Source organism: Cygnus olor, chromosome 2 (genome assembly GCF_009769625.2).
Source record: "Cygnus olor isolate bCygOlo1 chromosome 2, bCygOlo1.pri.v2, whole genome shotgun sequence".
In the NCBI taxonomy this organism is placed as follows: Eukaryota; Metazoa; Chordata; class Aves; order Anseriformes; family Anatidae; genus Cygnus; species Cygnus olor.
Window position 1 is genome coordinate 119,625,183 of NC_049170.1, and position 26,763 is coordinate 119,651,945.

At 35.8% G+C, this 26,763-nt stretch overlaps 1 protein-coding gene across 1 annotated transcript in view; it reads left to right on the forward strand.

Annotated features, from left to right (window-relative positions):
• The first annotated feature begins 5,889 nt into the window (after positions 1-5,889).
• Positions 5,890-26,763, forward strand: part of RP1 (RP1 axonemal microtubule associated) — a 185,036-nt gene continuing 164,162 nt past the window's right edge. Inside the window, 3 exon segments of the mRNA XM_040547772.1 lie at positions 5,890-6,528; positions 7,876-8,047; positions 24,844-25,007. Of these exon segments, the coding sequence (XP_040403706.1) occupies positions 5,890-6,528; positions 7,876-8,047; positions 24,844-25,007 (975 nt within the window).

The following is a 26,763-nucleotide window of genomic DNA, read 5'->3' on the forward strand; positions in this document are numbered from 1 at the left end:
CAGGATGCAGTTGGCCTTCCGGGCTGCAAGCACACACTGCTGGCTCATGTTGAGCCTTTGGTCCACCAGAACCCCCAAGTCCTTCTCTGCACGGCTGCTTTCGATGAGTTCTTCTTCCAGTCCGTACTCATGTCTGTGTGCAGCACCTTGCACTTGGACTTGTTGAACCTCATGTTGTTGGGGGAATGGGATAGTCTCTTAAGATCACTTCTGAATCTATTTGTCTTTATGTTTCTCTATTTGAGGTCCACTTGTCTAAAGTTGAGAATCATTCTTTCTAACTTTTGCCAACTAAAGACATGGGTGGATTAAGCCCCTTTGTAGTTACTGGAGGAAGATAGAAGAAGAAGTTGATATTTCCTGACCTAGAAAAGTTGGTACAAATCAGACACAAGCAAAGTGTCTTTCTCTACTGACAAACCTGTACAGCTGACCTGGACTAAAAATCTACTTTTTAGATAGCTGAAATCCTACCTTGTATTTTTATATAAATTCTATATTAGTCCACAGATGAATTATTTAAAACCAAATTGCATGCAAATATGCAACAAAAATATTGAAATCTTGAAAAATTTCATAATGAAATAGATAAAATATAACTAATTCATGTTTTTTTTTGTGGATGGCTAAACAATTATAATGCCTCAATGATAAAGAATAAATAAATAAATAAATAAGCCAGTATATATGTCTAATGTCTAGAAGTCTAATGATTCTTAAAAAGTAAAAGCAAAATTGCAGCCCTTCACATTAAAACAAAGTATTGACCAATCAATAACTCTTACTCTTAACTCATAGGAAAAAAAAATAGGACCAAGAAAGATATTGAGTACAGGTTAAAAGTCATGTTTAGCATCAGAACTGGGAACTGAAGATGTTCTGGAGATAAGCAGGCATATAATTCAAAAGTGAAAATGACAGCAGCCCAGAAAATTGCAATCCTACTTGCAATTGCAATTTCAATCACTGAAATGTTTTCTCATGTGGCCTGCTTTTGCATTCATACATTTTCAGGACTAATTTTATATTCCCCAATTTTTCTTTACAAAATATAGGAAGAACATCTTTTCTCCAAATATTAATGTCAAATTCTTATTATGTCATTTTAGTAGTTTCATGAATGTTAGTGAACTGAACGGATGAAAAGTGCTTTTGTGTGGATATTGACCATTACAGGACTGTGATAATCTTTTGTGCTGTTAGCTCTAAATCTAATAGGAATTGAAAGCAATTCCTATTAATGTTATTTTTACTCTGAAGTTGATTATTTCTTCTGTCTTTTCAGAGTATGTGTTCTTTTTGTTCATAGTACAAGAAGAAATGCAGTGGAGCTTTTAAGTTACATATGTCTGGACAGAAGCTTTGTGAGCCTTTTGAAATCTTACAGAATTAAGGGGCACTCATACAAGAATGGTGATACTTGTTTAGCCTCTTCACCAGGCTGCAGAAGTATTATGCAGTAGGTCCCAAATTCCAATGGTGCACAGAAACAACTGATGTATTAGTTTGTTATTAAAAGTGGCTTTACATGCACTGGAAAGCTAATGAGACTAGCAGTGATATCTTAAATCATGCCCTTAAAAAAAAAAAAAAAAAAAAAGTGAAAAATTTGGTTAAAAAGTTATGACATCAGAACATTCAAACACTTAGAATTCATGAATGTCCAGTTGTTCCTCTGCTGATAAATATGTTTGGTAATCTGACAGCTGGTGTAAGCTATTGGGGAAGATGTATATGAGTATAAACAGAATATTGGTGGGAATATAAGCAAGACATTAGCTGAGGAACATTAAGGACCTAAATAATTAGATTAATATAATATTTAAGAAAACAATGTTTATAGCAAAATATCTATACAAGATCATCTTTTAATATTTGTACCTACACATCTTACAAAAGTGGAACAAAATCAGCATTTAAAAACTTCTATAGGAATAGGACTCTCTACTAAGCAAAACAGTTGAAAAGTCATTGTGGTATGCAATGGGAGTGTGTACTGAGCAGTGTTTTTGTTACTGTTCTACACAGCTAGTTTTGAGAGCTTGCTATAATCTTCATTAAGTAAAGAAGCTCTAAATCAGATTATACATCTGGCAGTAATTAGACAAAACAGTTACCATCCGGGGACATAGTACTTCCACTGGAAAAAAAAATCAACGACAACAACGAAAACCCAACCCAACATTCACTGGTATAATAAAATTACAGTCATACATAATTCCCTTGTATCTTCATGAACTATATTCACACACATTTATCTTCATTACATCAGCCTTTTGCCAATACGTTGAACTGAGGAATGCACCACAGATGACAAACTACATCAGACCATGCAATGTTTTATTGTGTGCTGTGAAAAAAACTGTGGAATTATTGCAGTATGATATCTGAATAGAGGAGATACGGGAGAATCTTTAGCACAAAGAGGATCATCTTGACCAGGATGTTGAACAAAAACAACAATTAATGACAGGAGATAGTTAATAGTCTCAGAAAGTGATTGGTAGAAGCACCACCTCATTTTATATTTTTATCACTACAAAATTTGATTTGAAGGATATCAACAAACATATTAAAAGATAGATTAGATGACCTATGTTCCCCACCCCCATTTTTATTTTCTGTGGTTCTGTGAGTCTTTTGAGAGACTTAAATAAAAATTATATAAATTAAATATTTAAAAGGAAAATAAGGTTTACAAGTAATATAAGAGGACTTGCTGAATGAAATGTTAGACAGTCTGCTCTGAACAATGGCTACCTAAGGTGAACCTAGTCTGGTGATTAACATTAGCCAAGATTAAGCAAATGGATTATGATGTTTTTTTTCTAGCTGAGTGCACTTGGAATAAGACTGAGGATGTTCACTTCATATGGCATAGGCAATTTATGAATCTCTGAAAACAAGCTATTTTTTTTATTTACATAGGATGTGACAGTGGGTGAGTATAATGAAATTATATGCAATACTTAACAGCTAAGAGACATTAGATTTATTCTTATAGTTCAGAATAAACTATTCCACTTAGTGTCATTATAAAATTGAACAGCTTTGTGCAAAAACTTTGAACAATTGATTTGGTTTATGAGAATGCAGGCAATGAGATGCATTTCTGAATTCTGTTCCAGTTTCTTGCAGAGTCAAATTTTTAATGTTGTAATTGTCGTGCTATCTTAGACATTCTGGATGATGTAAGATCATCTGATTATAGCTTAATTTTAGAAGAAAATTGTTAGAATGTGACAACCTGTAGAATGAAATCGCAACTTCTACAACATGTTGATTATTAATTTGTTGACATATTTCATATTTGTATGAATGATGATAAAGTGAAATTATAAGGTATCTGAAAGATGGATAAGCAATTTCCACTATTAAAATTAATACTAGAAAGTATTCGTGCATGGTGTGCTATGCATCCATCAGTTCCCTGCCAAAACTATATATCATTCATTTTCTGCTTTGCTAAAGAAGACTTCTTTTGCTTAGATACTTTTGTAAATTCAAATTATTTCATGTTTATAATGAAAATTGACATTTTGCTTTCTGTATTTTGTCTTTGTTTGTTTTGGATTCTGTTGCTGCTGGTGTCAATATGCAGTCTAATAATTATATCTGTGTAAACTATATTGTGTTTCTCTTCCAAATATTGATGCTTACATAACTGAATGTTTTACATGAGTACAAATGTCCAGCACAACTTCTAAGAGTCTAATTCAAAAGCAATTATTATCAGTAGCCTTATCAACCAGCCTTAGTCTGGTTGAAAGGGGGTAATTTGCCATGTAGATCACCTAGGAACTTTTCTTCTTCTGTTATAACTGCCTTCTTTTGTGTGGATCATTTTCTCTGAAGAGTAGAAAAGCTCTTGTTCCAGCTAGCAACATAAATGCCCTGAATAGATTTCCTCTAGGAACATTACTATGTAGAGAATAAGGCATGAGACTTAAAAATGTCTGGTCCAGATTGTGTCCCTAGTCTTAACTCTAAAACCTCTCCATTTAGAACTGTAATGAAAATTGAAGCAGCTAATGAACAGAGGTGTCAAAAATGAACAACTGTATCTCTCAGTGATTTCAGTAGAAGTGGAGCTCCACCCCATGATAGAAAGCAAGCCACTTCTGTAGCCATCATGAACTAGCTTGTATAACTTGCTGCGTCCAACTTGTACATTTCTTCCTGCGTATTCCTTATGGTTGTTGTTGTTATTATTTTAAATGGAAATTTGATTGCCTAAATCTATCTTTGTATACATTGTTCTCATGCAGATCTCTTTGTTTTTTTTTTTTAATTTTATCACTTAAAACGAGTAAAATTTGCACCAAAGATAGTATATTAAAAGGTGACTTTCTTCCTGTGCCCTGATCATTGTTCAAAATGAATAAATAACTATAACTATATATATATATATATTAATTGTTAATTTTATAGTGACAGGAACATTTAAGAAGTTATTAACTCTCAGTGAAGGCAAAACACCCAAGCTGAAAACAGTGCTTTTTTGGAAAAGCTGTAAGAACACAATTATAGAGAATCTTGACAAATTTGACTTTATTTGAATCTTGACTGTCTTGAAAAATGGTAACATTTTCTTATCAGTTTCAGAACTGAAGTATTAAAGTAGTAGAATACATCAAAATATTGTTTTCCATAGCTTCATTAAGAAAAAAGCATAGTAGTCAGAAGAGGTTGTTCCATTAGTGGGTATGGCAACTGCATCAAGGTGACATTGTCGAAGAATTTAATTTATATTATTTTGATGACAAACATATTCCCTGAGACTACTATTCAGCTTTTTAGTAAAACTGTGCTAGAATTTCATCTTCCAGGCTGATTAGTTGACTAGAAGTTTCTACTCTGTGCTCTAGCCAAAGCAAAACAATCATTAAGATACAGCAAATTTATTCAATTAAACGATTGTCATTAAAGTATCTGTATGTAGATTGGATTCAAATGAAAAGGCTGTTGTGAGAGTACTCCATTTTCAAGCAGGAAGACATTCGATATAGTTGTAAGAAACAATCTGTTATTTAAAAGAACAGTATGTAAATGTTTCAACCATAGAAAACTGCTACTTCTACTGAAGAATACCTGAAATGTAGTGTCTTTATAAAGGATTTAAAGACTTTTCTCTTAATAAAAAATCATATTTGATCACTAGGTTTTCACTCAGTATAAATGAAAATATTGAAGTGGTTGATTTATTTATCATGAAAGATAAAACTTACAATAAAATAGCAAATGATCTGTTAATTTAAGATGTACCATAGCATTAACATTTCTGGGGCCTTATTCTGGTATAATTTACAACATAGTAAATCAGGAGCCTTTTATCTGAATCCAGTGTATTTGTCCTGGTGTAAAACTAATAGATTAGTAAAGTAAAATAGATTTTATTAATAGATTAGTAAAGTAAAGTAAATTATATTGTCTTTCAGTTTTGTTATTTTGGACTGAATATGGCTTATGCCTAGGCATGAATTGCTTCTTCCTCATAAAGATTTTGCTAATATATTAAATATGAAATGCTGTCATTAGCTTCATCCTCAAGGAAAGAAAAATCTAATTATTATTCTGGACTAGGTACCTTCTTCCAGGGAAAGGTCTCTTGTACCAAAATGATAAGAGATTTGAAATTACATTGGAGAGTGTTGGGAATACTTGCAAGCAGAGCTATGCTAACCTAATCTGACAGTACTGGAGTCTTTGTGGAATTTAGAGATAACAGCTTGGATCCATTTAAATCCAATGATTTTTGGCACAACTTGCTGCTGTTCATTTCTTATAATTCTCTTTCTGCACCTTTCAAAATTAAGACTGTTTTATTGCTAGTCATATGAAAACTTTTGTATCCATGTCCTCTTTTTTTCCCCCCAGATTGCTGTCAAAATGAGTGAAACTCCTTCAACTAGTTACTCAGTGAATCAGCCAAACTCCTCTGAGAGTGAACAGAGTTTATCTACCCGCCATTTCAACGTTACCGAACCTGTAGTGGCCAAACGGATCTGTTTCTATAAAAGTGGAGATCCTCAGTTTAATGGAATCAAAATGGTCATTAATAACCGGTCTTACAAAACATTTGATGCCTTGCTGGATAGCTTATCCAAAAGGGTCCCATTACCTTTTGGAGTAAGGAATATCAGTACACCAAAAGGGAGACACTGCATCACCAATCTTGAAGACCTTGAAGATGGAAAATCTTATATTTGCTCCCATCAGAGGAAAATGAAGCCTATCAACCTAGAACGGGCTAGCAAAAAGCCATTGCCCTGGCAGATCAGTAGGCCCGTCAGTGCTCGCCGTCGTGCTGTGCAGTTAGCAAGGGAGAATGAAGTTGGATTTGGACACAGAGAAAGAAAAATAACAACTCCTAAAAAGATGCTTGTTTTCAAAAATGGAGATGTAAGACTCAGACGCACCATAATTCTGGGAAAGAAAAATACACAAACCTTTGAGGCCTTTCTGGACTATATGAGTGAATTAATGCAATATCCAGTCCTGAAACTATATACCACTGATGGCAGAAAGGTGAGAATAAGAGCACTGATGATTTTTCTATGTTTGCTTCTAGGTTATTTTTAACTTAAAAAAAAAATAATAAAATAAAGTGACTTTATCAATTATAAACTAGGGACACTGGCCTGGTGTAGTATCTAATGTGCTGAATTTCAGCTGTTGTCTTTCTATGGTTGTTACCCCTTAGGAAGGCTACTAGCTTGGAGGAAATAAATATACGTAAATCTAGCAGTCACAGAGAAACTAGTGGGGATATTTTATTTCAAGTCTTCATGAAAAGTCATTTTTCTTTTTCTTACTTAGGTCTCTTTCAGGCATGCTTTCAGTTATGTATTTTTTCCCTATTTAAACAGAAATTTCCCTTAGTCTTAAAGCTGTTTTCTGTGATTTTTAATGTTTTAAAAATATTATAGGTAGTATCTAATAGCCATAGCTACTTTATTATTACACAGATGGACAGTGTTTTGCCATTAATGCCTTGGAACTAGGAGACCTTATTGTATCTTACAGTTTCTAAACTGCAGACCAAGTTTTGTACCTCTAAACCCAGATGTTGCAGCAATAATAATCCTGAATTTCATTTTACATGCTGTTCTGTGTAATTTTATCTCATTTAGAGTTTTCCCTGCATGTTGTTTAACCGGAGAGAAGGACTTGTGATCATACCTAACAACAGGTATCTGGAAAGGGAATTCCATGCAGAGTGCTTGTTCAAGGGAAATCTTGTGTTTTCCCTCCGTTTGGTCAAGATCTGTATTAGGTTGGGAAACTCTCCCCATCTCCTATGTCAGTGAAATGCAGTTTTCAAGCCTTAGCTTGCAATATATTCTGAACGTAAATTCAAATCTGTTAGGCAAGGCCCTGAACAACTTGATCCAAGGTTAGACCTGTTTTTTATACTAGATGACCTCCAGACATCTTTTCCAATACATATTTTGTGATTCTGTCCAGTTCCTCTGTGGCAGTACATGTGAAATATTTGTGATGTATTCTGAATTTTCCCTTTCTTCCTCCAAATAGATGTTCATATATATACCTACCTCCAAATTCATAGTCTTATTCCATGGCTATGAATGATCACTCTTCAGTGATGAAATAAAACAACATATGCAAGCAATTACATTATAAGATAATTTTGATCTGTATCCAAGTGTTGTTTCTTGAAGTCTTTTTCTAATATATTTTTATTTATATAACAAGACATACCCTCACAGAGATAAGAATTGCCTTATAGGAATTGAAAAATTAATTCTGTTCTGTGATACATATTTAATAGTCAGCTGCAAAATGATGTAGAGACTAAAAAGTGAAGATATTAAAGCATAAAAGGGATAAATCTCTTACTTTTTTTTTTTCCAGGTTCCTAATCTTCAGGCCCTGATACTGTGCTCTGGAGCTGTAGTCGCAGCAGGGAGAGAGCCTTTTAAACCAAGCAATTATGATTCCCTTGGGCATTCACAACCAGCTAAATTGCTTGGAATTGCAAATCGTGTGTACCCAAAAGCAAATGCCAAGTCAGAAAGTGAAAATAGTAAGTTCTTTGAATTAATTTTTATTCTATTATTTGGTTTATCTCTCTCAGTATAAGACATAAACCATGACAATCTTATTGGGATCAAGGATATTCTAAAAGGACAGCTGAAAATTTATCTGTAGGTATAAGAAAGATGAAAGTGTTAATTTTCATTTTAAAACACGTTTCTTCTAAGTACTCAGCTAGCATGCATATTTTCTCTCAAACTGACTTATTTAGAACATGGATACAAATCTATATGTATATTTTATTGTAATGCACTTGATTGTCATTGTTATTAATTTTTCGGCATCACATTTAATAACAGTGGAGGTAAAAGAAATCCTACAGGTTACTTTAGAGTTCTTAACTGGCTGAATTTATTGAGGAAAACTCTTGTGCCATTTTTAGGACCTAGCAAATGGGGATTTGACTTGTCATTATCATGACTTTCACTTTTTTCCCATGTTCCATGCTCCACATAAACATGAAAACCATTACAGCACTCATCCACTTACAAACTCAACATGTTTTTGTGAAGCTGCATCCTATAGGAAATTCTTATATCCTTATAACTGTAATATATGCTTTTTGGTTAAGTTTGGGAAAGGATACACAAATACATACTTTCCCTTTCACTACTCAAGGAGTTGTGTCACTGACAAGAGTCAGTGAGTGTGAGTTGGCCAGGGGATGATCAAGAATTGTTTCTGTCCTGAGACTTTCCGTGGTAATCCTCACTACGTCATGGAGCACATTTCTACATGAGGCACTTCTATTTACTTAAAGGTGTTTTTTCCACATCACTCATAGTTTATTATGTCTCTACTAAACTACTCATTTTAGTTTTTCTCAGACTTTATGTTCTTTGACATTCCACAGCTTCAGAGCTGTTGGTCTGGTCTCCATTAAAGGAGTTAGTCTAAACTTTTATTTCATGGGAAAGCATAAGCATGGGAAATTCACAGGGCATTCCCCCTGAAATTATAGACACCTATCTATAATAGCAATGTGTCAATCATGAAAGTCTTTTTATAAAAACTTTTGTAACTCTCTTGAGCAAAACGTGCTTAAATTCAAGTAATGTGAGATAAGTTAATATTAATTATGTTAAAATAGCTTCCTGCAAGCAAAACCTTTCAATTAAATTAAGACTTCTGTATATTTAGGTATCAGTAACAGTTGTAGATGTCTTTGTGTGGGTGTACATGCACCATTTCACTCACAGCCATATCTGCTTGGAAGACAGCAAAATTTTATTTTTATTTTATGTTCTTTTATCTCTCACCTCTTCAGTGACAACCATAAGAGAGAGATAAGGTATTATTTAAAGAGCCAAATTATTACAGTTTAATCAAAACATGTTTTAAGAATATTTACTGTGTATGTAAACTCATGTTGGGCCATAGTCAAGACTAACTGAAGTCTAAAAGTATTCTCCTTGGCTTTACTGGGTTTTGTACCATCTACATCTAGAGTACTGTAGCATAAAATATATCTCAGAATGTCATGATTTAAATTCAGATTTTATAAGCAGTTCAAGTGCTTCAATGTTTACTTATCTATAGGGGACTGAATCCTACAGCCTTTAGTCACGTGTGTCAATGACACTACTCACAGTAATGACATATGCTGCAGATTGTTGAATTAATCCCAGAGATATATATTTACACCTTGACTGACACATTTTAGCACTAACTGTAAGGACTAATAGGAGGTGATAAGTTAGTGATTGTTAGGGCACGGAGAAGATGTAAATTTAGTAGCCTGAAGCCCCGACAGATGCAGGTCTGTGAACCTCTTAAAAAAAGTTCAAGGTAACCTCAACTCCCAAATGAGTATAAAAAGAGAGAATTTAGAGAATTTAGTCCTTTTTTTAGGCTTTGGAGCTTCAAATAGGACTATTGCTCTGGCAATAAGTAGTTAAATCTTTGATGTTCTATTAAAATTTGGTTGTATTTCTCTCTTGAACAATTTCTTAAAATTAATAGCAAAATTAGATATGTTTTTTCTATTTCTTTTAATTTCCTTTTAATTTCTAATACTCTAGGAAAAAAACAACTTTATTAGGTTCTTTTGTACTAATTTATCTCCTTTCTTCTTTTTTTTGTTTCCTCTCTTTTTTTTTTTTTTTTTTTTCTTTCACTGCCTGTCTGCTGTGTTATCATCTGGATCCTTATCCATGATATCTGTCTGCTCTACTTTCCAACTATTGAATGAATTTGGATTCTTTCAATGTAATTATTGGTAGCGAGAGTTGAAGTGATCTCTAGTTCTAGATCTCAGATATTCTCAGTTTCTTCTGGTAAAGAGTCCAGCAACGATAACAACTCAAATGATAACAACTCAGAGTCTTCCTATGTTCTGGCCAATCATAATGGTGTAGGAGAAAATCAGTCAGTTAATGGGGAAGAATTATCTGTGGCACAGTTTGAAGATGACATTGAGAAATCTGTTCACCTTAATCAAGATGGCAGTATGACAGTGGAAATGAAAGTTCGATTCAAAATTAAAGAGGAAGAAACTATTAAATGGACAACAACTGTAAGTCGCGCTGGCCTTTCAAGTGACAAAAATATCACCATTTGCAATGCTGCAATGGGTGCAGAAGACTGCTTATCTAATGTAAATATATCAGAACGTACAAAACCAATGGACACTCCATTTTTGGACAGCTACAATAAAGAAGATGGAGACTCATTAAAACAATTCAATGAAGAAGTCTCAGGCAAAGAATCAGAATCTGATTTAAAAATGGATGGTTATAATATCTATCAGAAGAGCAAATCTGCAGATCTAGATATAAGCAATGTACCTAAGGATAATATCAGACCTCGCTTTTATAGGCCTCCCACCCCTGGGCCAAGACGTGTTAGACAAAAGAAAGCAGTAGTTGAAAGTGTCACCTTGGTATCTGAGAAAGAGGTTCAGGAAAAGACAATAGGACAGTTTTCCTATAGTGAGGAAATACAGAATGGAGAAAACAAATCTGAGTATTGCATGGTAGCACATTCAAGCAGAAAAAAATCAAGCGTCAGTAATCCAAAGTTTAGTGAGATGAGTGACAATGACATATTAAAGCTTTCTTCAGAGAATATAAAAGAAGAAATGCTTTTTAAAGTAAGCCACAAAAGTCATGATTTAGTAGGAACCACAAATAGGAAGACATTAGATGTGCCTGATGACAATGAATTGGTACAGAACATATTGGAGAAATCAGTTGTGGAGCAAGGTGCATATAATAGCTTAGTATCAACCTGCAAAGCTAACATCAGTGGTTTCATACCATCATCAAAAAATTACCAGACAGCTAGGCCAGTTTCAGCAGATCATATCCATGAATTATGCGATATTAAACAAATAAAAAGATCACTGAGTTCTTACATTAGATATTCAGAATTATCTCAGTCAAAAAATGAAGAAAGAAAATGCATAGCTTCCAATTTATTAGCTTTTTCTCAAGATTCAGTGCATTCAGTCTGTCCTGGACACAACGAGATGGAGAAAATGATAGCTTCATGTAGTAAAGCACCTACAGAGAAAATAAATCCAACAACTGCATTCTCTCCTGTTACTGAAAGTGAGAATCAAATCAGTGTCAGGGCCGAATCTGTGACAGCATCACATCTGATTGATGAAAGCCAATCTGCATCTTCCCTTACTAAAAAGAAGAAAAGAAAATTATTGTCTAACTTTCTAGAGAAAGGTATATATGAAAATCAAAAAGATAAAGAAATTTCAGGGATAATTAAAAGTGAAGAAATGCTTGTCACAAGCAAAACTACACAAGTTTCCACAACCCAGGATAATTGTTCTGAAATGCTTCAGAAAAAAGAAACGGAATTACTTGTAAAAAGCAATGATGGGTCTGACAATTCAGACAAAAGCATATGTCCTGAAGATGAGTTCTATCCCCAGAATTCAGCGGAACAAAATAGATTATCACCTAATGAAAAAACAAGAACTAAGAAACGGTTGGCTGAGGTAAAATCAAAGTCAGGCAAAAAAAATAGTTCCCTTTTGTCTGCAAAGAGTGAAGATGATCTAATGACAGTTGATTCAAAAAATGAAACTGAAAACAGTCAGGATGCACAGAGTACTGTGAAAGAAGGCAAGCATCTCACAACTAATTCTATTGAACAGACACCTAACTTGGCAATGATTTCAAAGACATTGTCAGAAATGCCAAAGGTTCATAAAGTAGAAAAAGGAAGGGAGGATAACATTTTGGAAAATTTGTCATTAAAGAAAGAGAAAAAGCAAAAGAAGATGAGGAAAAATCTAAGTAAAGGTGCAAATAAATTAAATATGTCAGAGAGCTCCATTACAGTAGAGGCTCTGAAACAAGAGAATTTTCAAGAGGAGATTGTTGAGCATTCACTTGAAAACTACGTCCAAACTTGGCTGAAAAACCTGTCACCAAATGCCATCTTACCCCCTATAAAGAAAAAAGAGGGGAATGTGGAGAATAGCGATGTCTGTCATGTTTCTAAAGAAAACACTGATGCTTTTATAGATAAAGAAGCTAAATTTATTACGAATAAAATGCGCGTGACTGGAAAAAAGCATCTGTTTGAACATAATCAAACCAAAAAAACATTAAAGCCTCTTTTTGAATTGGGAACTTTAGAAGAATCATCCAAACATTCACGTCAAAACCAAACTGACTCTTTGATTTGTGGTAATACAGCAATGGTAGAAGAGTCCAAGTATTTACTACAGTCAGAATTTCATCATGACAGTCAACTACACTTGTTTCATGAAACACATGGCAATGATAAAAAGGTGTCAGAGTATGATATTCAAAACACAAATCTATGCCATAGAAAAAAATCTGAAGTTGCTGTTCAAGTTGATTGTTCAATTGTCAGTGAGAAAGTGGGAACTGATATTCAGAATAATTGCATGTCTAGCATGCTGCTTCGTGAGTTACAGTCAACTTTGCTTGGTCTCCAGAAAGAACACACGGGATGTATAGGAAAAACATACAGTCTTTCAGATGTTTCTCCTCCGGTTTTTGGTTCTTCCTCCAATCTCCTCCTAGCTTGGCTACTAGTACTGAATCTGAGAGAGAGTTTGATCGGTACAACGAAAGATGATATGCAAAAAGCTACCTGTAGCTGTTCTGAAGTAATTACGCAGTTACAGTTTCTGAAACAAGCAACAATTATGCAAAAAGTTGATGAACTGAAGGCTGCTTTCTCACATTTTCAAGAAACAACAGAAAATAACTTATTACATGCTGTGAAGGAATTCAAAAAGCAGGATTCCACACACGGCCATGAGAATATACCCATACTTGAAAATCATAATGGTATACATTTGCATGAAGAAGAAAAATCAGTTGAACCTTGTATTGCAAAGAACAGTTTAAATTCCAAAGAAGCTCTAACATTATTGGGTGAATTTGAAAGCTATTCAGATATACAGAAAGAGCTTTGTAGAGCAACAGAGATTTCAGATTTGAGTGCTTCCAAAACACAACTAGATGGTCAATATGCTGATACTAATTCTATTAAATGTAACTTTTCATCAGCTATAGAGCCATCTGAAACAAATGAAGAAGTGGCTTATAATCTAAATGAAAAACCTCATGACAAAAACATTAATGAAGAGTCAGATACTTCAGCAGAGCCTAATTCAACAGTTCACAGTGTAACATCTAATGATAAAAATTGCATTTTAGATCAGGATACTTCCGAGATAGAAGGTGAAAAATATATTGTAGATGTTAGTACTGATCAAAGGGAAGATGAAAAAGTTGATCCAAAGTCAACAGGTAATGACGAAAAAACAAACAATCAACTTAAACTAGTTGCCGACACCTCTGCAGAATATAATTATGAGGATTGTTCTGTACAGGAAGGGAAGGAAGACACAGAAACTTGTGAGGAAACCTCTGAGAGGTTATCTACAGTCTCTCCATTATCTTTTTGTTATGAATCTAAGCAAATTACAGAATGTGATATGAGTGAAGGAGAACAGAAATTGCAAGTAGAAGAATTGGAGAACAGAACATGTTCAGACACTTCACAATTAAAAAAATGCTTAAAAAGTCCTGCTACTTCAGACTGGTCAGATTACAGACCAGATAGTGAGGAGAGTGATTATAACTGCAGAGCATCCAGTGATTTGACCAATGAAAGTGGAGAAGAAGCAGTACTTGAAAAACATTATAATACCAGCTATGTAAAAAGAACTATTGAACGACTTTATGGTAAGACAGAAGCTTCATTTAAGCGTGACTTTCAGAAAGGATTTCCTTACATGTCCAAAGCATTACAGAAAGATACTGAAGAATTCAGCTCTGCAGTGGTGAAAAAAAACATTCAATTTTTTCAAGAACCTAGGCCTTGTTTTGCAGAGAAATTTTCACATTCTTCATTGTCATCACAAGAATTTCCAGAAATCATTAACAAAGATGAAACTACATGGAGAAAAGAACATATTTCTTCACCAACACCACAACCTACTCCTAATGGAGAAGAGGCAAATTGTATTAATGACTACTCAGGGGAACCTCCAAAGCAACATTGTCAACCTAGTGTACATGCTAATGAAGATGAAGGAATATTGATTGATAAAGGCAAATGGCTTCTCAAAGAAAACCATTTGATAAGAAGATCACCACCTGAGCGGACTGGAATGTATGGCAATTTGGATACAACATCAACAGACACAGTGCTTGATACTAACAGTGATGATGCTCCATACTCATACTTTGGCAATCTGAATCAGTATCCAGTCCTCAATGAAATATCTTCTTCAGAGCTTGAAGATATGGCTAAGCCCTCTAAAAATTTCTGCAACTACTTTAACATACCTCACAGTAGTGATTCAGACCCTTTACAGGATGACTTAAGTAGGGAAAGCAAACCTGGCCTCAATGGCAAAATCACCTCCCTTCCTGTAGGGAACAAAGAAAAGATCAAACCTTCAGTCATGGCAGGTTCTACTTCCACACGTCTTTCCAGAGAAGCTGATACCAATTCTCCAGCCTTTATGTCTGTAGAATTTAGATTGCCTGATAACAAGGTGCATCCATTGGAACAGCCTTTAAATGATGAACCCATACAATCTCAGCCAACTGATGTTAGTAATACTAACAGAAATGCTCTTCAGGAAGATTCTCTGGATAAGCTCCATGCTATATGTGGCCAACATTGTCCAATACTGATGGTGATGGTTACACCAATTAATGAGGATCAGAGAGGATATGCTTACCAAAAGGCATCCGATATTGAGAACCAGATGAGTCTATGTTTGTTGGCCAGTAAGAGTGAACATTTACAATGGTTAGGCAAAGATTTAGTAAAAGATGAAAATAATTATGTGACCCTGAAGAGGAACTTCATCAATAAGATTGCCAATAATATTTTTACCAGGTATTATGCTAATAACACTATAGATTTTATTAGTAACATTGGGATACTTACATCTTCAACTCTGAAAGACAAGAGCAATTTAAGGAGGTTACATGGTATAAAGAATATGAATTTAAAACCTATGGAAGTCAGCAATTGTCAAGACAAGGTATCCAAGCACATACCCAGTGATTATATGGTGGACACAAAGAGTAAGCCACCCAACACAAAGCCAAAAATATGCCAAATATTAAGAATAAGCCCAATTCACATTGTTGGAGAAAAATTGTCTCCCTTGTTGACAGATCCAGCAGAAACCTGTCATTCTGAAATATTTCTAAAATGTGACACTTTTATAAATAACGTTGAAGGTACTGCCTCTGAAAATATGAAAGATGCAAATGCCTTTTCTACAGAAGAAGAAGAAGGAGGAGGAAGAAGAGGAGAACGAGAAGAAAGAGAAGGAGAAGGAGAAGAAGAAGAAGGAGAAGGAGAAGAAGGAGAAGGAGGAGGAAGGAGGAGGAAGGAGGAGGAAGGAGGAGGAGGAGGAGGAGGAAGGAGGAAGATGGACGAGGAGGAAGAGGAAGAGGAGGAGGAAGAGGAAGGAGGAGGAAGGAGGAAGAAGGTGGAGGAGGAGGAGGGAGGAGGAGAAGGAGGAGGAGAAGCTTGCTTTTGTGCCATGGAGAATGGATACAGCAAAGATAAGAAAGACATGTAATAGAGATCTTGGAAGTTCGATAACATCAGATTAGTGACAACTTCAGTAAAAATATTACCAAAATAAACTGCTGAATGTCACATCCAATAAAACTCCCAATGTGAATACAACCCAGATGAATGTAAAACATAATTGTGTATCTTTATGGAAATATAGGTAATTGCTTAATTTTTTGTCGGAAACAACATAGGAAAAAACAAACAAACAAACAAACTGTTCTAATGGTGGTTTCTTAGCTAAAAAAATACTTTTCTCCTAAATGTTATCTGTTCAGACATATTTAGTAATATACAAACCATGTCTTCTGTAGAGAAAAAACTACTACTAATTAAACAACAACAACAACAAAAATCAAATTTTAAATATCTGCCTAAATTCTAAGATAAGATACTTATATTACATGACTTTCAAGAAAGAGTTTGAGAACTACCGTTCCATATAAATGCTGTGTCTGGGACAAAATCAAATGATATCTTTAATTTGAAATGAAAAGTAGGGAATACTATTCAATTGCTGTAATACAATGAGAAATAGAAAATGGTAGTCATGTTAATTTTACATAGATTAATATTATCAAACAACTATTTCAGTTTTTAAAGCCAACTTCAGAATAGTTATGTGGGTAAAGATGACTTCTGGTCTCCATATAGGAACATCCAGACCACAAATGAAATTTGCTGCTTTTATCCAGAGGATACTGGAAAAGGAGCTTATTTATTATTTAGGCTTACACAGGAGCTGAGAAGGGAGATTGTGCATCCAGACTTCTTGACTGACTTTGCCATATTACCTTCAGAGGCTGCACCACTTACACTTAAAACTGTTCTACATACACTACAAGTGTTGTGTTCTTTTTTTAACCTTTGTACTCTTTTTTTTTTCTTCTTCTGTAAATATGATGTAATATGAGAATCCTAGGCATATTTAATACGTTTCAGAGTCTTTCAATCTATTTTAGAATTATTTTGGATGCCTGTTTACATCATTTTTTAATATCCTGTATACTTAGTATGCAGTTATATAGGGTTTACAATTTTCAGAAAATTATTTTAAATATAAAATTGAAAAATAACGTATATTGTGATTAGGAAGAGTATTTAATTTTGTTTGTTTGTTTAGATTTAACCCCTAATTCTGCACAATAACTTACTTCAGTATCAACCAAGTCAGAGCTACGCCTGAAGAAGTAAAGTGCTATTTTTTCCGTTAGAGAATGAGAATTTGTCCATTCTGTACTCTTGGAGGCTGCATCTAGACTAATTGGCATGTACATGGTACCACATGCTGGACCATGGTCATTTAGTTATCCAGACCGGGGACTTAATTAAAGCCTGACACAAATCCCTTTTGGCCCATGGGCCTTGATTGTCTCCCTCTGGCGAACAAGGCACATATGAGAGAAGTAGAAGCAGGACCTGGAGCAAAAGGGATTTGCAGTACGGGTAGGAAACCTAGAAGCTCTCCAATTCCTTTTAGGAGTCTAGTGTTAGCCATGTTTCCTTGTAAATAACTGATAAGTTTCTGTTGTTTGAAGCAGTGTTATATTCTAATAAACCAACATTAAAACCCTAAAGCGATGTTGTGATATTTACTAATAAAATGCATGCCAAATAGCTGTGTGTTTATCTGACTACACTGGTCTTATTTATGATTTTCTTACTCCCATCTTCACATTTTTGGGCATCTTTTTTGGCATGTTTTAGAACTGCTCCAAATGAAGAGTCTCAAGGATATTTTTTCATCCTTTTTACCTATTAAAATAATTAGAATCCAATTAAATGCCATATAGCATTCTGCATACAAAGTTTCTATGCCATAAATAATGCCAAAAGGTTAAACTGGCAGTTATATACATTACTCCATCACTTGCAGTCTTTCTGTTGGATTCATAGCATCCTGTGCTGCATTCACAACACCTTAATTTATTCAGACATTCAAGAGCCTTTAATCAGATGTTTATTGTAGTGTTACTGATCAAACTGAGCACTCGAAAGGTGAGAGGTGTGGTATGGCCTTAGGTTACAATTAACAGAGACCAGAGCAAGCACTGAAATGATTGTTGTATTCACTGAAGGACTCCTGATTTCAGAATGTTAGCAGGAAGAGAAAGAATAAAATAGTCAGCTCAGAGCAGGACAAAAGGTTGACAGTAAGATGTTCAATGCTGTCACAGAGTTTATATATTCATTAATGGTTCAGGGAGGATACAGAATATTAAGTGGCTGAGTTACACAGAGAAAATAAAATTGCTTTTATTAGGTAAGATTGGAAAAGACTGAAGAGAGACCCTCAAAAACTGTTGACTAGAGGAACATGTTGATTGACAGAGGGAAAAACACCATGAAGAGTAATATAAACTTCTTATATATATCTTAATTCTGTAAATTAGCTGCAAAAGGCATACAGAGTCTTTCTGAATGAGCCAGGGTAAAATATACTTGGAAGTGACAAGCATATCAAATAATATGTAAAGAACAGAACAGAAGAAAATTCAATAGACGTTTAAAGGCTTTATATAAATTATGCTATTCTTCTGGAAGGAATTAATTTTTTGTTTTGCTACTGTTAAAAAAAAGAAATAGCCAACATAACATGTAGACTATAGTTTCATGAAGAGAATTCCAGTGTATCTAGTTTGTCTCTCTGCTAGAAAAACAAACAAACAAAAAATCCCCACACAGAATCATGTAATAATTTAATATAAAATCATATAAATAAGATACAACATTTAAGGACTAAGTCTCATGTTAAAACTTATCAGCTATAGTCATTGTCATTTCCATTGAAGGGGTGTTCTAGAGCTTGGGTCCTTTTGCTGATATCCATCTTAACTGTTTTCCAATTTCTATCCAAAATCTAGTCATAGTTAGTTTACATTCATGTGTACCAAAACCATCAGCATCATTAAATTATATATGTCTTTTCCTCCTCCTGGTATCTTTTGACAAAATCAGATATTCTCGCACTATTTTTTCCACATAAGGCATTGTCTTCATTTCCTTTAATCATAATGGTTGTCTTTTTCAGGACCTATTCTAGCTTCAATTAATTTGTTTTTGAATATGGTTGCCAGAATTTATTGCAGCATGTGAAAGATTCTCTTTCTGAACTCTTGGACACTGAGAGTAAAATTTCTCTAATTAGAAATCTTTCTCTTGGTGCATCTTACAGTCACATTGTTGCATCATATTAGTGAATTGCTCTCTCTCTCTCTCTCTTTTAAATGATAAATTCACTGTTTGTAGCATTATGTTTTGGTAGTATTTTAAAAATACATTTCCTTGCATTTTATGCTGTTTTGAATTGCTCTTTTTACAGTACTCTGGATTTTCTGATCCTTTTATGCTTTGATAACTCTTATTAACTATGTTACAGAACCTATGTTACAGAGTATATTGACAAAATTAGGAAATTCAGATCAATCCCAACACAAATTCACGAACAATTTACTACTATTCCTATAAATTAATAGCTCTTATGTCAACACAAACTTATAATTTCCCATTTAGGTAGTTATTTTGTTTCTTTGCAGTCTAGCACTAATCTAATTCTCCATTTAAACTACTAATTTCTCATAAAATGCTGAGGTAGTGTACATCTATTGTAATTTCCTTGTCTAAAAAGATGAATTATTATGTCCCACACAACATCATCATCTCTAAATTGGAGAGAGATGGATTTGATGGATGTATCCCTCGGAGGATAAGGAGCTGGCTGGATGGTGGCACTCAAAGCGTTTTGGGTTTTCAAATTCAACACATCGTGCACATAGCCTTTTCTTTACTTATTCTCTTTCAATGTATACAGTCAAACAATATTTTTACAATTTTGTTTTATTTTCCTTTTTTACCTCTCACTTTTTGACTTCATTAACCTGTTCCTTTACTTTTGGAAATTTGCTGGTTTTAGATCAAAGGCTTCATTTAAAATATTTTTTTTGTCCTACCTTAATTTAAAATGAATCAGTTTATGATTGCTTATTCAGGGGTATTTTGTAAATCTCTTTCTAAAGGGTATTCACTGCTCATCAAATCTAATTAAAAATTGTATTTTCCTCTAGCAATCACTTCAGGAAGAAATGTACAGATTCTGACATTTAGAAATAACTTCTTTCTACAGTCTAGTAGGATTTATTCTCCTTCCTTCACAAGTTAGATGGTCTCATTATGGTACACTTCTTGGTTCTGACTTACATTGTCTATCTTTCAACTATCCTGTTCCAAAGTAAATGTAATCCAAACAGATTCTGTTTCATTTTGCATTATCCATGTGTACACTTGTAGCTTTCCTGAAGGCTGCATGCCTAACTTATCTTTTGGGATCCATGCTCCAAGTGTGATTGCTTTTTCATAATTTTACAGTTACCTCTGAATATGCAGATCTCTGTTTTATGCTAGCAATAACTGCATATCTAGATTACTGACCTCATCATTATTACAGCTTTTGTTCATTTTACTGTTCAACATCCTCTATTCATTGTTTTTTCTACATTTATCAGATAGATATTCTACTTTATGTGCATTGAAACTGCCTGTGGAGAATGTACAAGTTGCAATATATTTACTCCTTATTTCTTGGTCTGAATGCTTTTTACCACCTATGTCAGCCATTATGGCACATCCATAGTCTCTCTGTCAACAGGAGCATGAGTACATTCCACGATATCATACCCTTCCTCATGAGTAACCAGTTGATTTTATTACCTTGTTTACCTTTGAAACTGGCTGCTCTTGGCTTGGACTGGCGTACGCTTCGTTGGGTTAGAAACTGGCTGGGTAGCCGGGTCCAAGGAGTCGTGGTGAATGGAGTTAAATCCAGTTGGAGGCCGGTTACTAGTGGAGTCCCCCAGGGCTCAGTACTGGGGACAGTTCTCTTTAATATCTTTATCGATGATCTGGATGAGGCGATCGAGTGCACCTCAGTAAGTTTGCAGACGACGCCAAGTTAGGTGCGTGTGTCGACCTGCTTGAGGGTAGGAAGGCTCTGCAGGAGGATCTGGATAGGCTGAACAGATGAGCTGAGGCCAACTGTAGGAAGTTCAACAAGGCCAAGTGCTGGGTCCTGCACCTGGGGCACAACAACCCCAAGCAGCACTACAGGCTGGGAGATGAGTGGTTGGAAAGCTGCCTGGCAGAGAAGGACCTGGAAGTATTGGTTGATAGTCGGCTGAATATGAGCCAGCAGTGTGCTCAGGTGGCCAAGAAGGCCAACAGCATCCTGCCTTGCATAAGAAGCAGCGTGGCCAGCAGGTCTAGGGAAGTGATTGTCCCCCCGTACTTGGCTCTGGTGAGGCCGCACCTCGAGTACTGTGTTCAGTTTTGGGCCCCTCGCTACAAGAAGTACACCGAGGTGCTCAAGCGAGTCCAGAGGAGGACAACGAAGCTGGTGAGGGGTCTGGAGAACAAGTCTTATGAGGAGCGGCTGAGGGAGCTGGGATTGTTCAGCCTGGAGAAGAGGAGGCTCGGGGGCGACCTTATCGCTCTCTACAGGTACCTTAAAGGAAGCTGTAGCGAGGTGGGGGTTGGTCTATTCTCCCACGTGCCTGGTGACAGGACGAGGGGAAATGGGGTAAAGTTATGCCGGGGGAGGTTTAGGTTGGATATTAGGAAGAACTTCTTTACGGAAAGGGTTGTTAGGCATTAGAATAGGCTGCCCAGGGAAGTGGTTGAGTCACCATCCCTGGAGGTCTTTAAAAGACGTTTAGATGTAGAGCTTAGTGATATGGTTTAGTGGAGGACTTGTTAGCGTTAGGTCAGAGGTTGGACTAGGTGATCTTGGAGGCCTCTTCCAACCTAGATGATTCTGTGATTCTGTGATTCTGTGACTTCTATTTTAGAATTTCAGAGAACTCCATTTCCCTTTAGTTGACCATCTTCTTCAGCATTTTAGAGGTATTTATTCATTCAGGCAGCAATTTTAGCAGTAGTGTTTGTTTTAATATTAATAACAGCTGATGAATGTACCTTTTTCATAAAGATATTCAAAAAAAATGTAAATTTGCTTTAGCAATCAATGTATTCTTCTGTTTGTTCGCTTGTTTGCTGTTTTTGTTGTTGTTGTTTCTTTTGTTTTGGACATGGTAATATTTTTTTTTCTATGTCATCTTTGTTTCTGTTTGGACTCCAATCCATGAACCATCTTTTCTTCATGTTTAGTAAGACTGACTTGCCAACTTTTTCTTCCAGACATTATGTAGTGGACCAGTGGATACTTGTTTTTCTCCATTATCTTGTTTACTGATATGGGATTTCACAGGTCATTTTCCTTATCCATTGTTCAGGCTGTATCTTCAGCAGGTTTATGCAAACCTATGCAATTCTTCTTACATTAGGTACACCTGCATAGAATGACTTAGATGTCGTACACTTATCCAAGTTTGTCATTTATAGCTTAGATTAACATGGAGGGTTTTATGGTCACCCATCATCAGCCATGTTTCACAGAAAGTTGGGTGAAGAACTGCCTTTGTAATAGAAACAGTGAGCTAAATTCAGCTGTGAACAAAGCAGATTGCAGCAACTTTTAAGAAGCGTCACACAGCTCTGTTGCTGGAAAGTGTGATACTGTCAATTGCTTCTTTTCCTCAGGTCTAGCAGTTAGTACTTCCTATTTTTTCAATTTAATGTGTTAAAGCTAATGATAGGAATAGCTGTTTGGCAGTTTATTATTTAATAATGACAATATAATTATTTAGGAAGTGTAAGGATAATAGCTGCATATTCACAGTATTTTTCAGAAAAGTGCTCTCAGTTTGTGCAACTGATAATAGTGCATGTATCTATGTCAGCAACAGCTCAGGTATGTGAAAAGATTTGTAGCAGTTGTAAACTTCTGGAGTAAGAAAACTAACTCTGATACTATGTTAGAAGAGATTCACCCAGTTACATTTCGAGGGCTTGAGTTTTGTCCTCAGAGATGAACCAAGCACCATGTTAAGGCTCCCTGGCTCTCCATTCAAAATCTGGAGGACAATATCAGTTTTAATGGTTACTAATTCTACACCACTGCAATTCCCAAGAAATGTGTGCTTTATGCACAGAGCACAATGGCCACACAGAAGCAAAATGTTTATAGCAAGAGCTTAACTAGAAGCAGGACTTGTAGATTCTACCACCAGGCCTCAGTAATACGTTAGGATTTGATAATGTACCATTACTGGGCCTTGTTTTCTGCCTTTTATCAAAAACAGTATTAATAATTCAAATATATCTGCTAAGTGGTATGGAGGACATAGATTCTCAACTCATTTACTTCCCAGAGAGAAATATATTGACATGCACCAAGCCTAGGTTAGTCTGATCTATCTATTTCTTAACCACCTTTTCTTTTAGACATGGCTAAACATGAGCAAGTAAAAATACTAATCCTGTACTTCTAAAAATACTAATCCTTATTTTTTCCAGAATGCCACAGAAAACTAAATGCAAATTCCTCAAATTAGTGGTTTCATTGGTCGTCAAATGATATTCTGCTGCACCTTGATTCTATTCATGTATCATGATCAATGACCTTTAAATCCTTTAAGAAAATGTGCATTGCTAGCACTGAAAATACTGGGTGATACTCAAAACAAAAGTGGTTTCACTGAATCTTTCAACAGAACTGTAGGATTTTGTATTGCCTGGAGTTTAAGACACACAGATCTATTTTAGGCATCGCAGTTTAGAAAAACAAAATTAATCATATCATGCCCTTACTATCTTATTTTCCAATGTTTTAGCCAGAACAGACAGGATCAAGGATTCTGTTATGGAAGTAAAAGTCAGAAACATCAGTAAAATGTGTAGAGACATTAGACGTTAGGGGGCTTCTGTAGTCAGTAAAGCCCTTAAATACTGCTGCTGTATTTTAAAAGAAATTCTCTTCTGAGAAACTGCTACATTAATCAGTGGTGCAAAACAGTTTTAGCAAGCTTGGGAGGTGCTTAAATGTTTATCATTTGAGATGGGCACCAGCTATATAGGGTGTGAAGGTGTTTTCTTAGCATTCCTTTGTAATATCCCTGTTACAATGAAACAGGCCATAGTTATCAGCCATCCCTCAATGATACCATTTCCCTTAATTCCCTGCCATTGATATTCAGCCTCCACTGAGCCAAAGCCTAAATACATATACTTGGTCTTGATAAAAATGAATTTTAACCGTAAAAAGACTATTAATAACTTAGGGTATAATGACAACAATGCAATGCATGTACATGGCAATCCCTTCGTGGATTTTGACTGAGCTGTTACATCTGTGAAGCCCAGCATAGCTTTGCAGACATACAGATCCATTCTTAAAGGTACATTCGGTACTGTACCTTTCAGCAAAGCTAATTAGCTTTAAGAGACCCTAACATTCAGAGTGATGAGTTTGTGATTCCAGAGGTAGCTTGTTGAGAGCCTGCAGAGATGTCATTACACAGGCAGACACACCCTAAAAAAACAGAAAGCCCCATTTCATATATTTTAGTACAATATTTCAAATACTGTGTTTGAAAATTGATTTGCAGTCATGCAATTTAAGTTTGTCATATGGCATATGCATACTCTAAAGGATGTGAATGTAACCTGACGTTTCTTGGTTTTCACATGTGTAACTTACCAAAGTCGATATTTGCTGTATTTTTGTGAAATATGTATTTTTGTATTCGTTGACATGATATTATTTAGAATTCTGATTGCTGAAATATATTTTGCTTAGGAATCTTGAATTTAAGTAATTCAGAAAGTCTTTTTATCTTTTGATAGCTAGGAAATGGAAGGTGTCAGTCCTCACCAGTGATATGCCATCTGCAGAAACAAGTTCAAAGGTTTATATTACATTGTATGGGGATCACAGCAGTTCAGGGCCTATTTTTCTTGATGGAGAGGAGGGAAAATTATTTCAGAGAGGCAATGAAGACATCTTCACAGTAAGTAATATATATTCATTGTGTTGCCTTCTTGTGTCCCGCCAGATTACATGAAATTTCAAAATCTATATGATGGAAAGACAGGCAGTTTTTGCATAGCACACATATCTTAAAACAAGAAGCAGGACATAAATGGACAAATAAATATAGTATCTTTTCCCCCTCAGCCATCCAAAAGCCAGTTTGCTGCAATGTATTTCTTATCTGTTTAAGGAGAACTTTATACAGTGCCCAAGAAAATACCAGGAAGAGGACAACAGGTACTTGTATAGTTTTTAAATTTGAAATGGAGCAACAATATTAAAAATGAAGCAACAAGTGGAGAATTAGGGGATGGAATAAATTTTTAACTTTGTTAAATCCCTGCTGCCTTATTTCAATTAATAGCAGTTTTTGACACCTCTAATAGAATCTGTCTGAAGCTGCTTCTCCTTGCAGTTGCACAAATAAGTTTATCCTCTATTGGTCCTGTTCTGTGATGATTTCAGTAAGCCTGAACTTATCAAGAACTGCATAGCTTGAGTGTATAGGTGGGATAGTCAGTGGATCTCTCTAGCAGGTGTCTGCTGTAGGGCCATATAGCAAATAGGTGTTTCCATTATTAACAACCACAGTAGCAAGTACCCGTCTGAGAAGAAGTATGGCAGCATTGATGAGGAGCTCACCTTTTCAACAATAGTCTCACAGCTATCTGGGACGTAGGAAATACTGTACTTAGGTCTCATCAGCCTCATGGGAGTTTCTCAGGAGAATCCAGCACCTCTGCTAGTATGCCGTTCTCTATCTGTGATATCAAAGAACAGATATAAGATTGAAATAAGTAGATAAAATAGGTAACCAGGGTAAAAATAATCTTTTTATGAGAGAGATTTTTAGCTGTTTTTCATGCTCGCTTTATCATCATTAATTTTACCTCCAATGACTCTTAACTGCAGAATATGAAGACAGTCTCTGGTTTGGAAACCAGGATTCCCCTTGAAGGTGAGAATCCATAGCACCAAATGCAATTAAGGAGTGCATACTCACAGAATCACAGAATCACAGAATCGTCTAGGTTGGAAGAGACCTCCAAGATCACCTAGTCCAACCTCTGACCTAACGCTAACAAGTCCTCCACTAAACCATATCACTAAGCTCTACATCTAAACGTCTTTTAAAGACCTCCAGGGATGGTGACTCAACCACTTCCCTGGGCAGCCTATTCTAATGCCTAACAACCCTTTCCGTAAAGAAGTTCTTCCTAATATCCAACCTAAACCTCCCCTGGCATAACTTTACCCCATTTCCCCTCGTCCTGTCACCAGGCACGTGGGAGAATAGACCAACCCCCACCTCGCTACAGCTTCCTTTAAGGTACCTGTAGAGAGCGATAAGGTCGCCCCCGAGCCTCCTCTTCTCCAGGCTGAACAATCCCAGCTCCCTCAGCTGCTCCTCGTAAAACTTGTTCTCCAGACCCCTCACCAGCTTCGTTGTCCTCCTCTGGACTCGCTCGAGCACCTCGGTGTGCTTCTTGTAGCGAGGGGCCCAAAACTGAACACAGTACTCGAGGTGCGGCCTCACCAGAGCCAAGTACGGGGAGACAATCACTTCCCTAGACCTGCTGGCCACGCTGCTTCTTATGCAAGGCAGGATATTGTTGGCCTTCTTGGCCACCTGAGCACACTGCTGGCTCATATTCAGCTGACTATCAACCAATACTCCCAGGTCTTTCTAAAATTTATAGAAACAGTCAAGCCTCTCTGCTTGCATTTTGTGC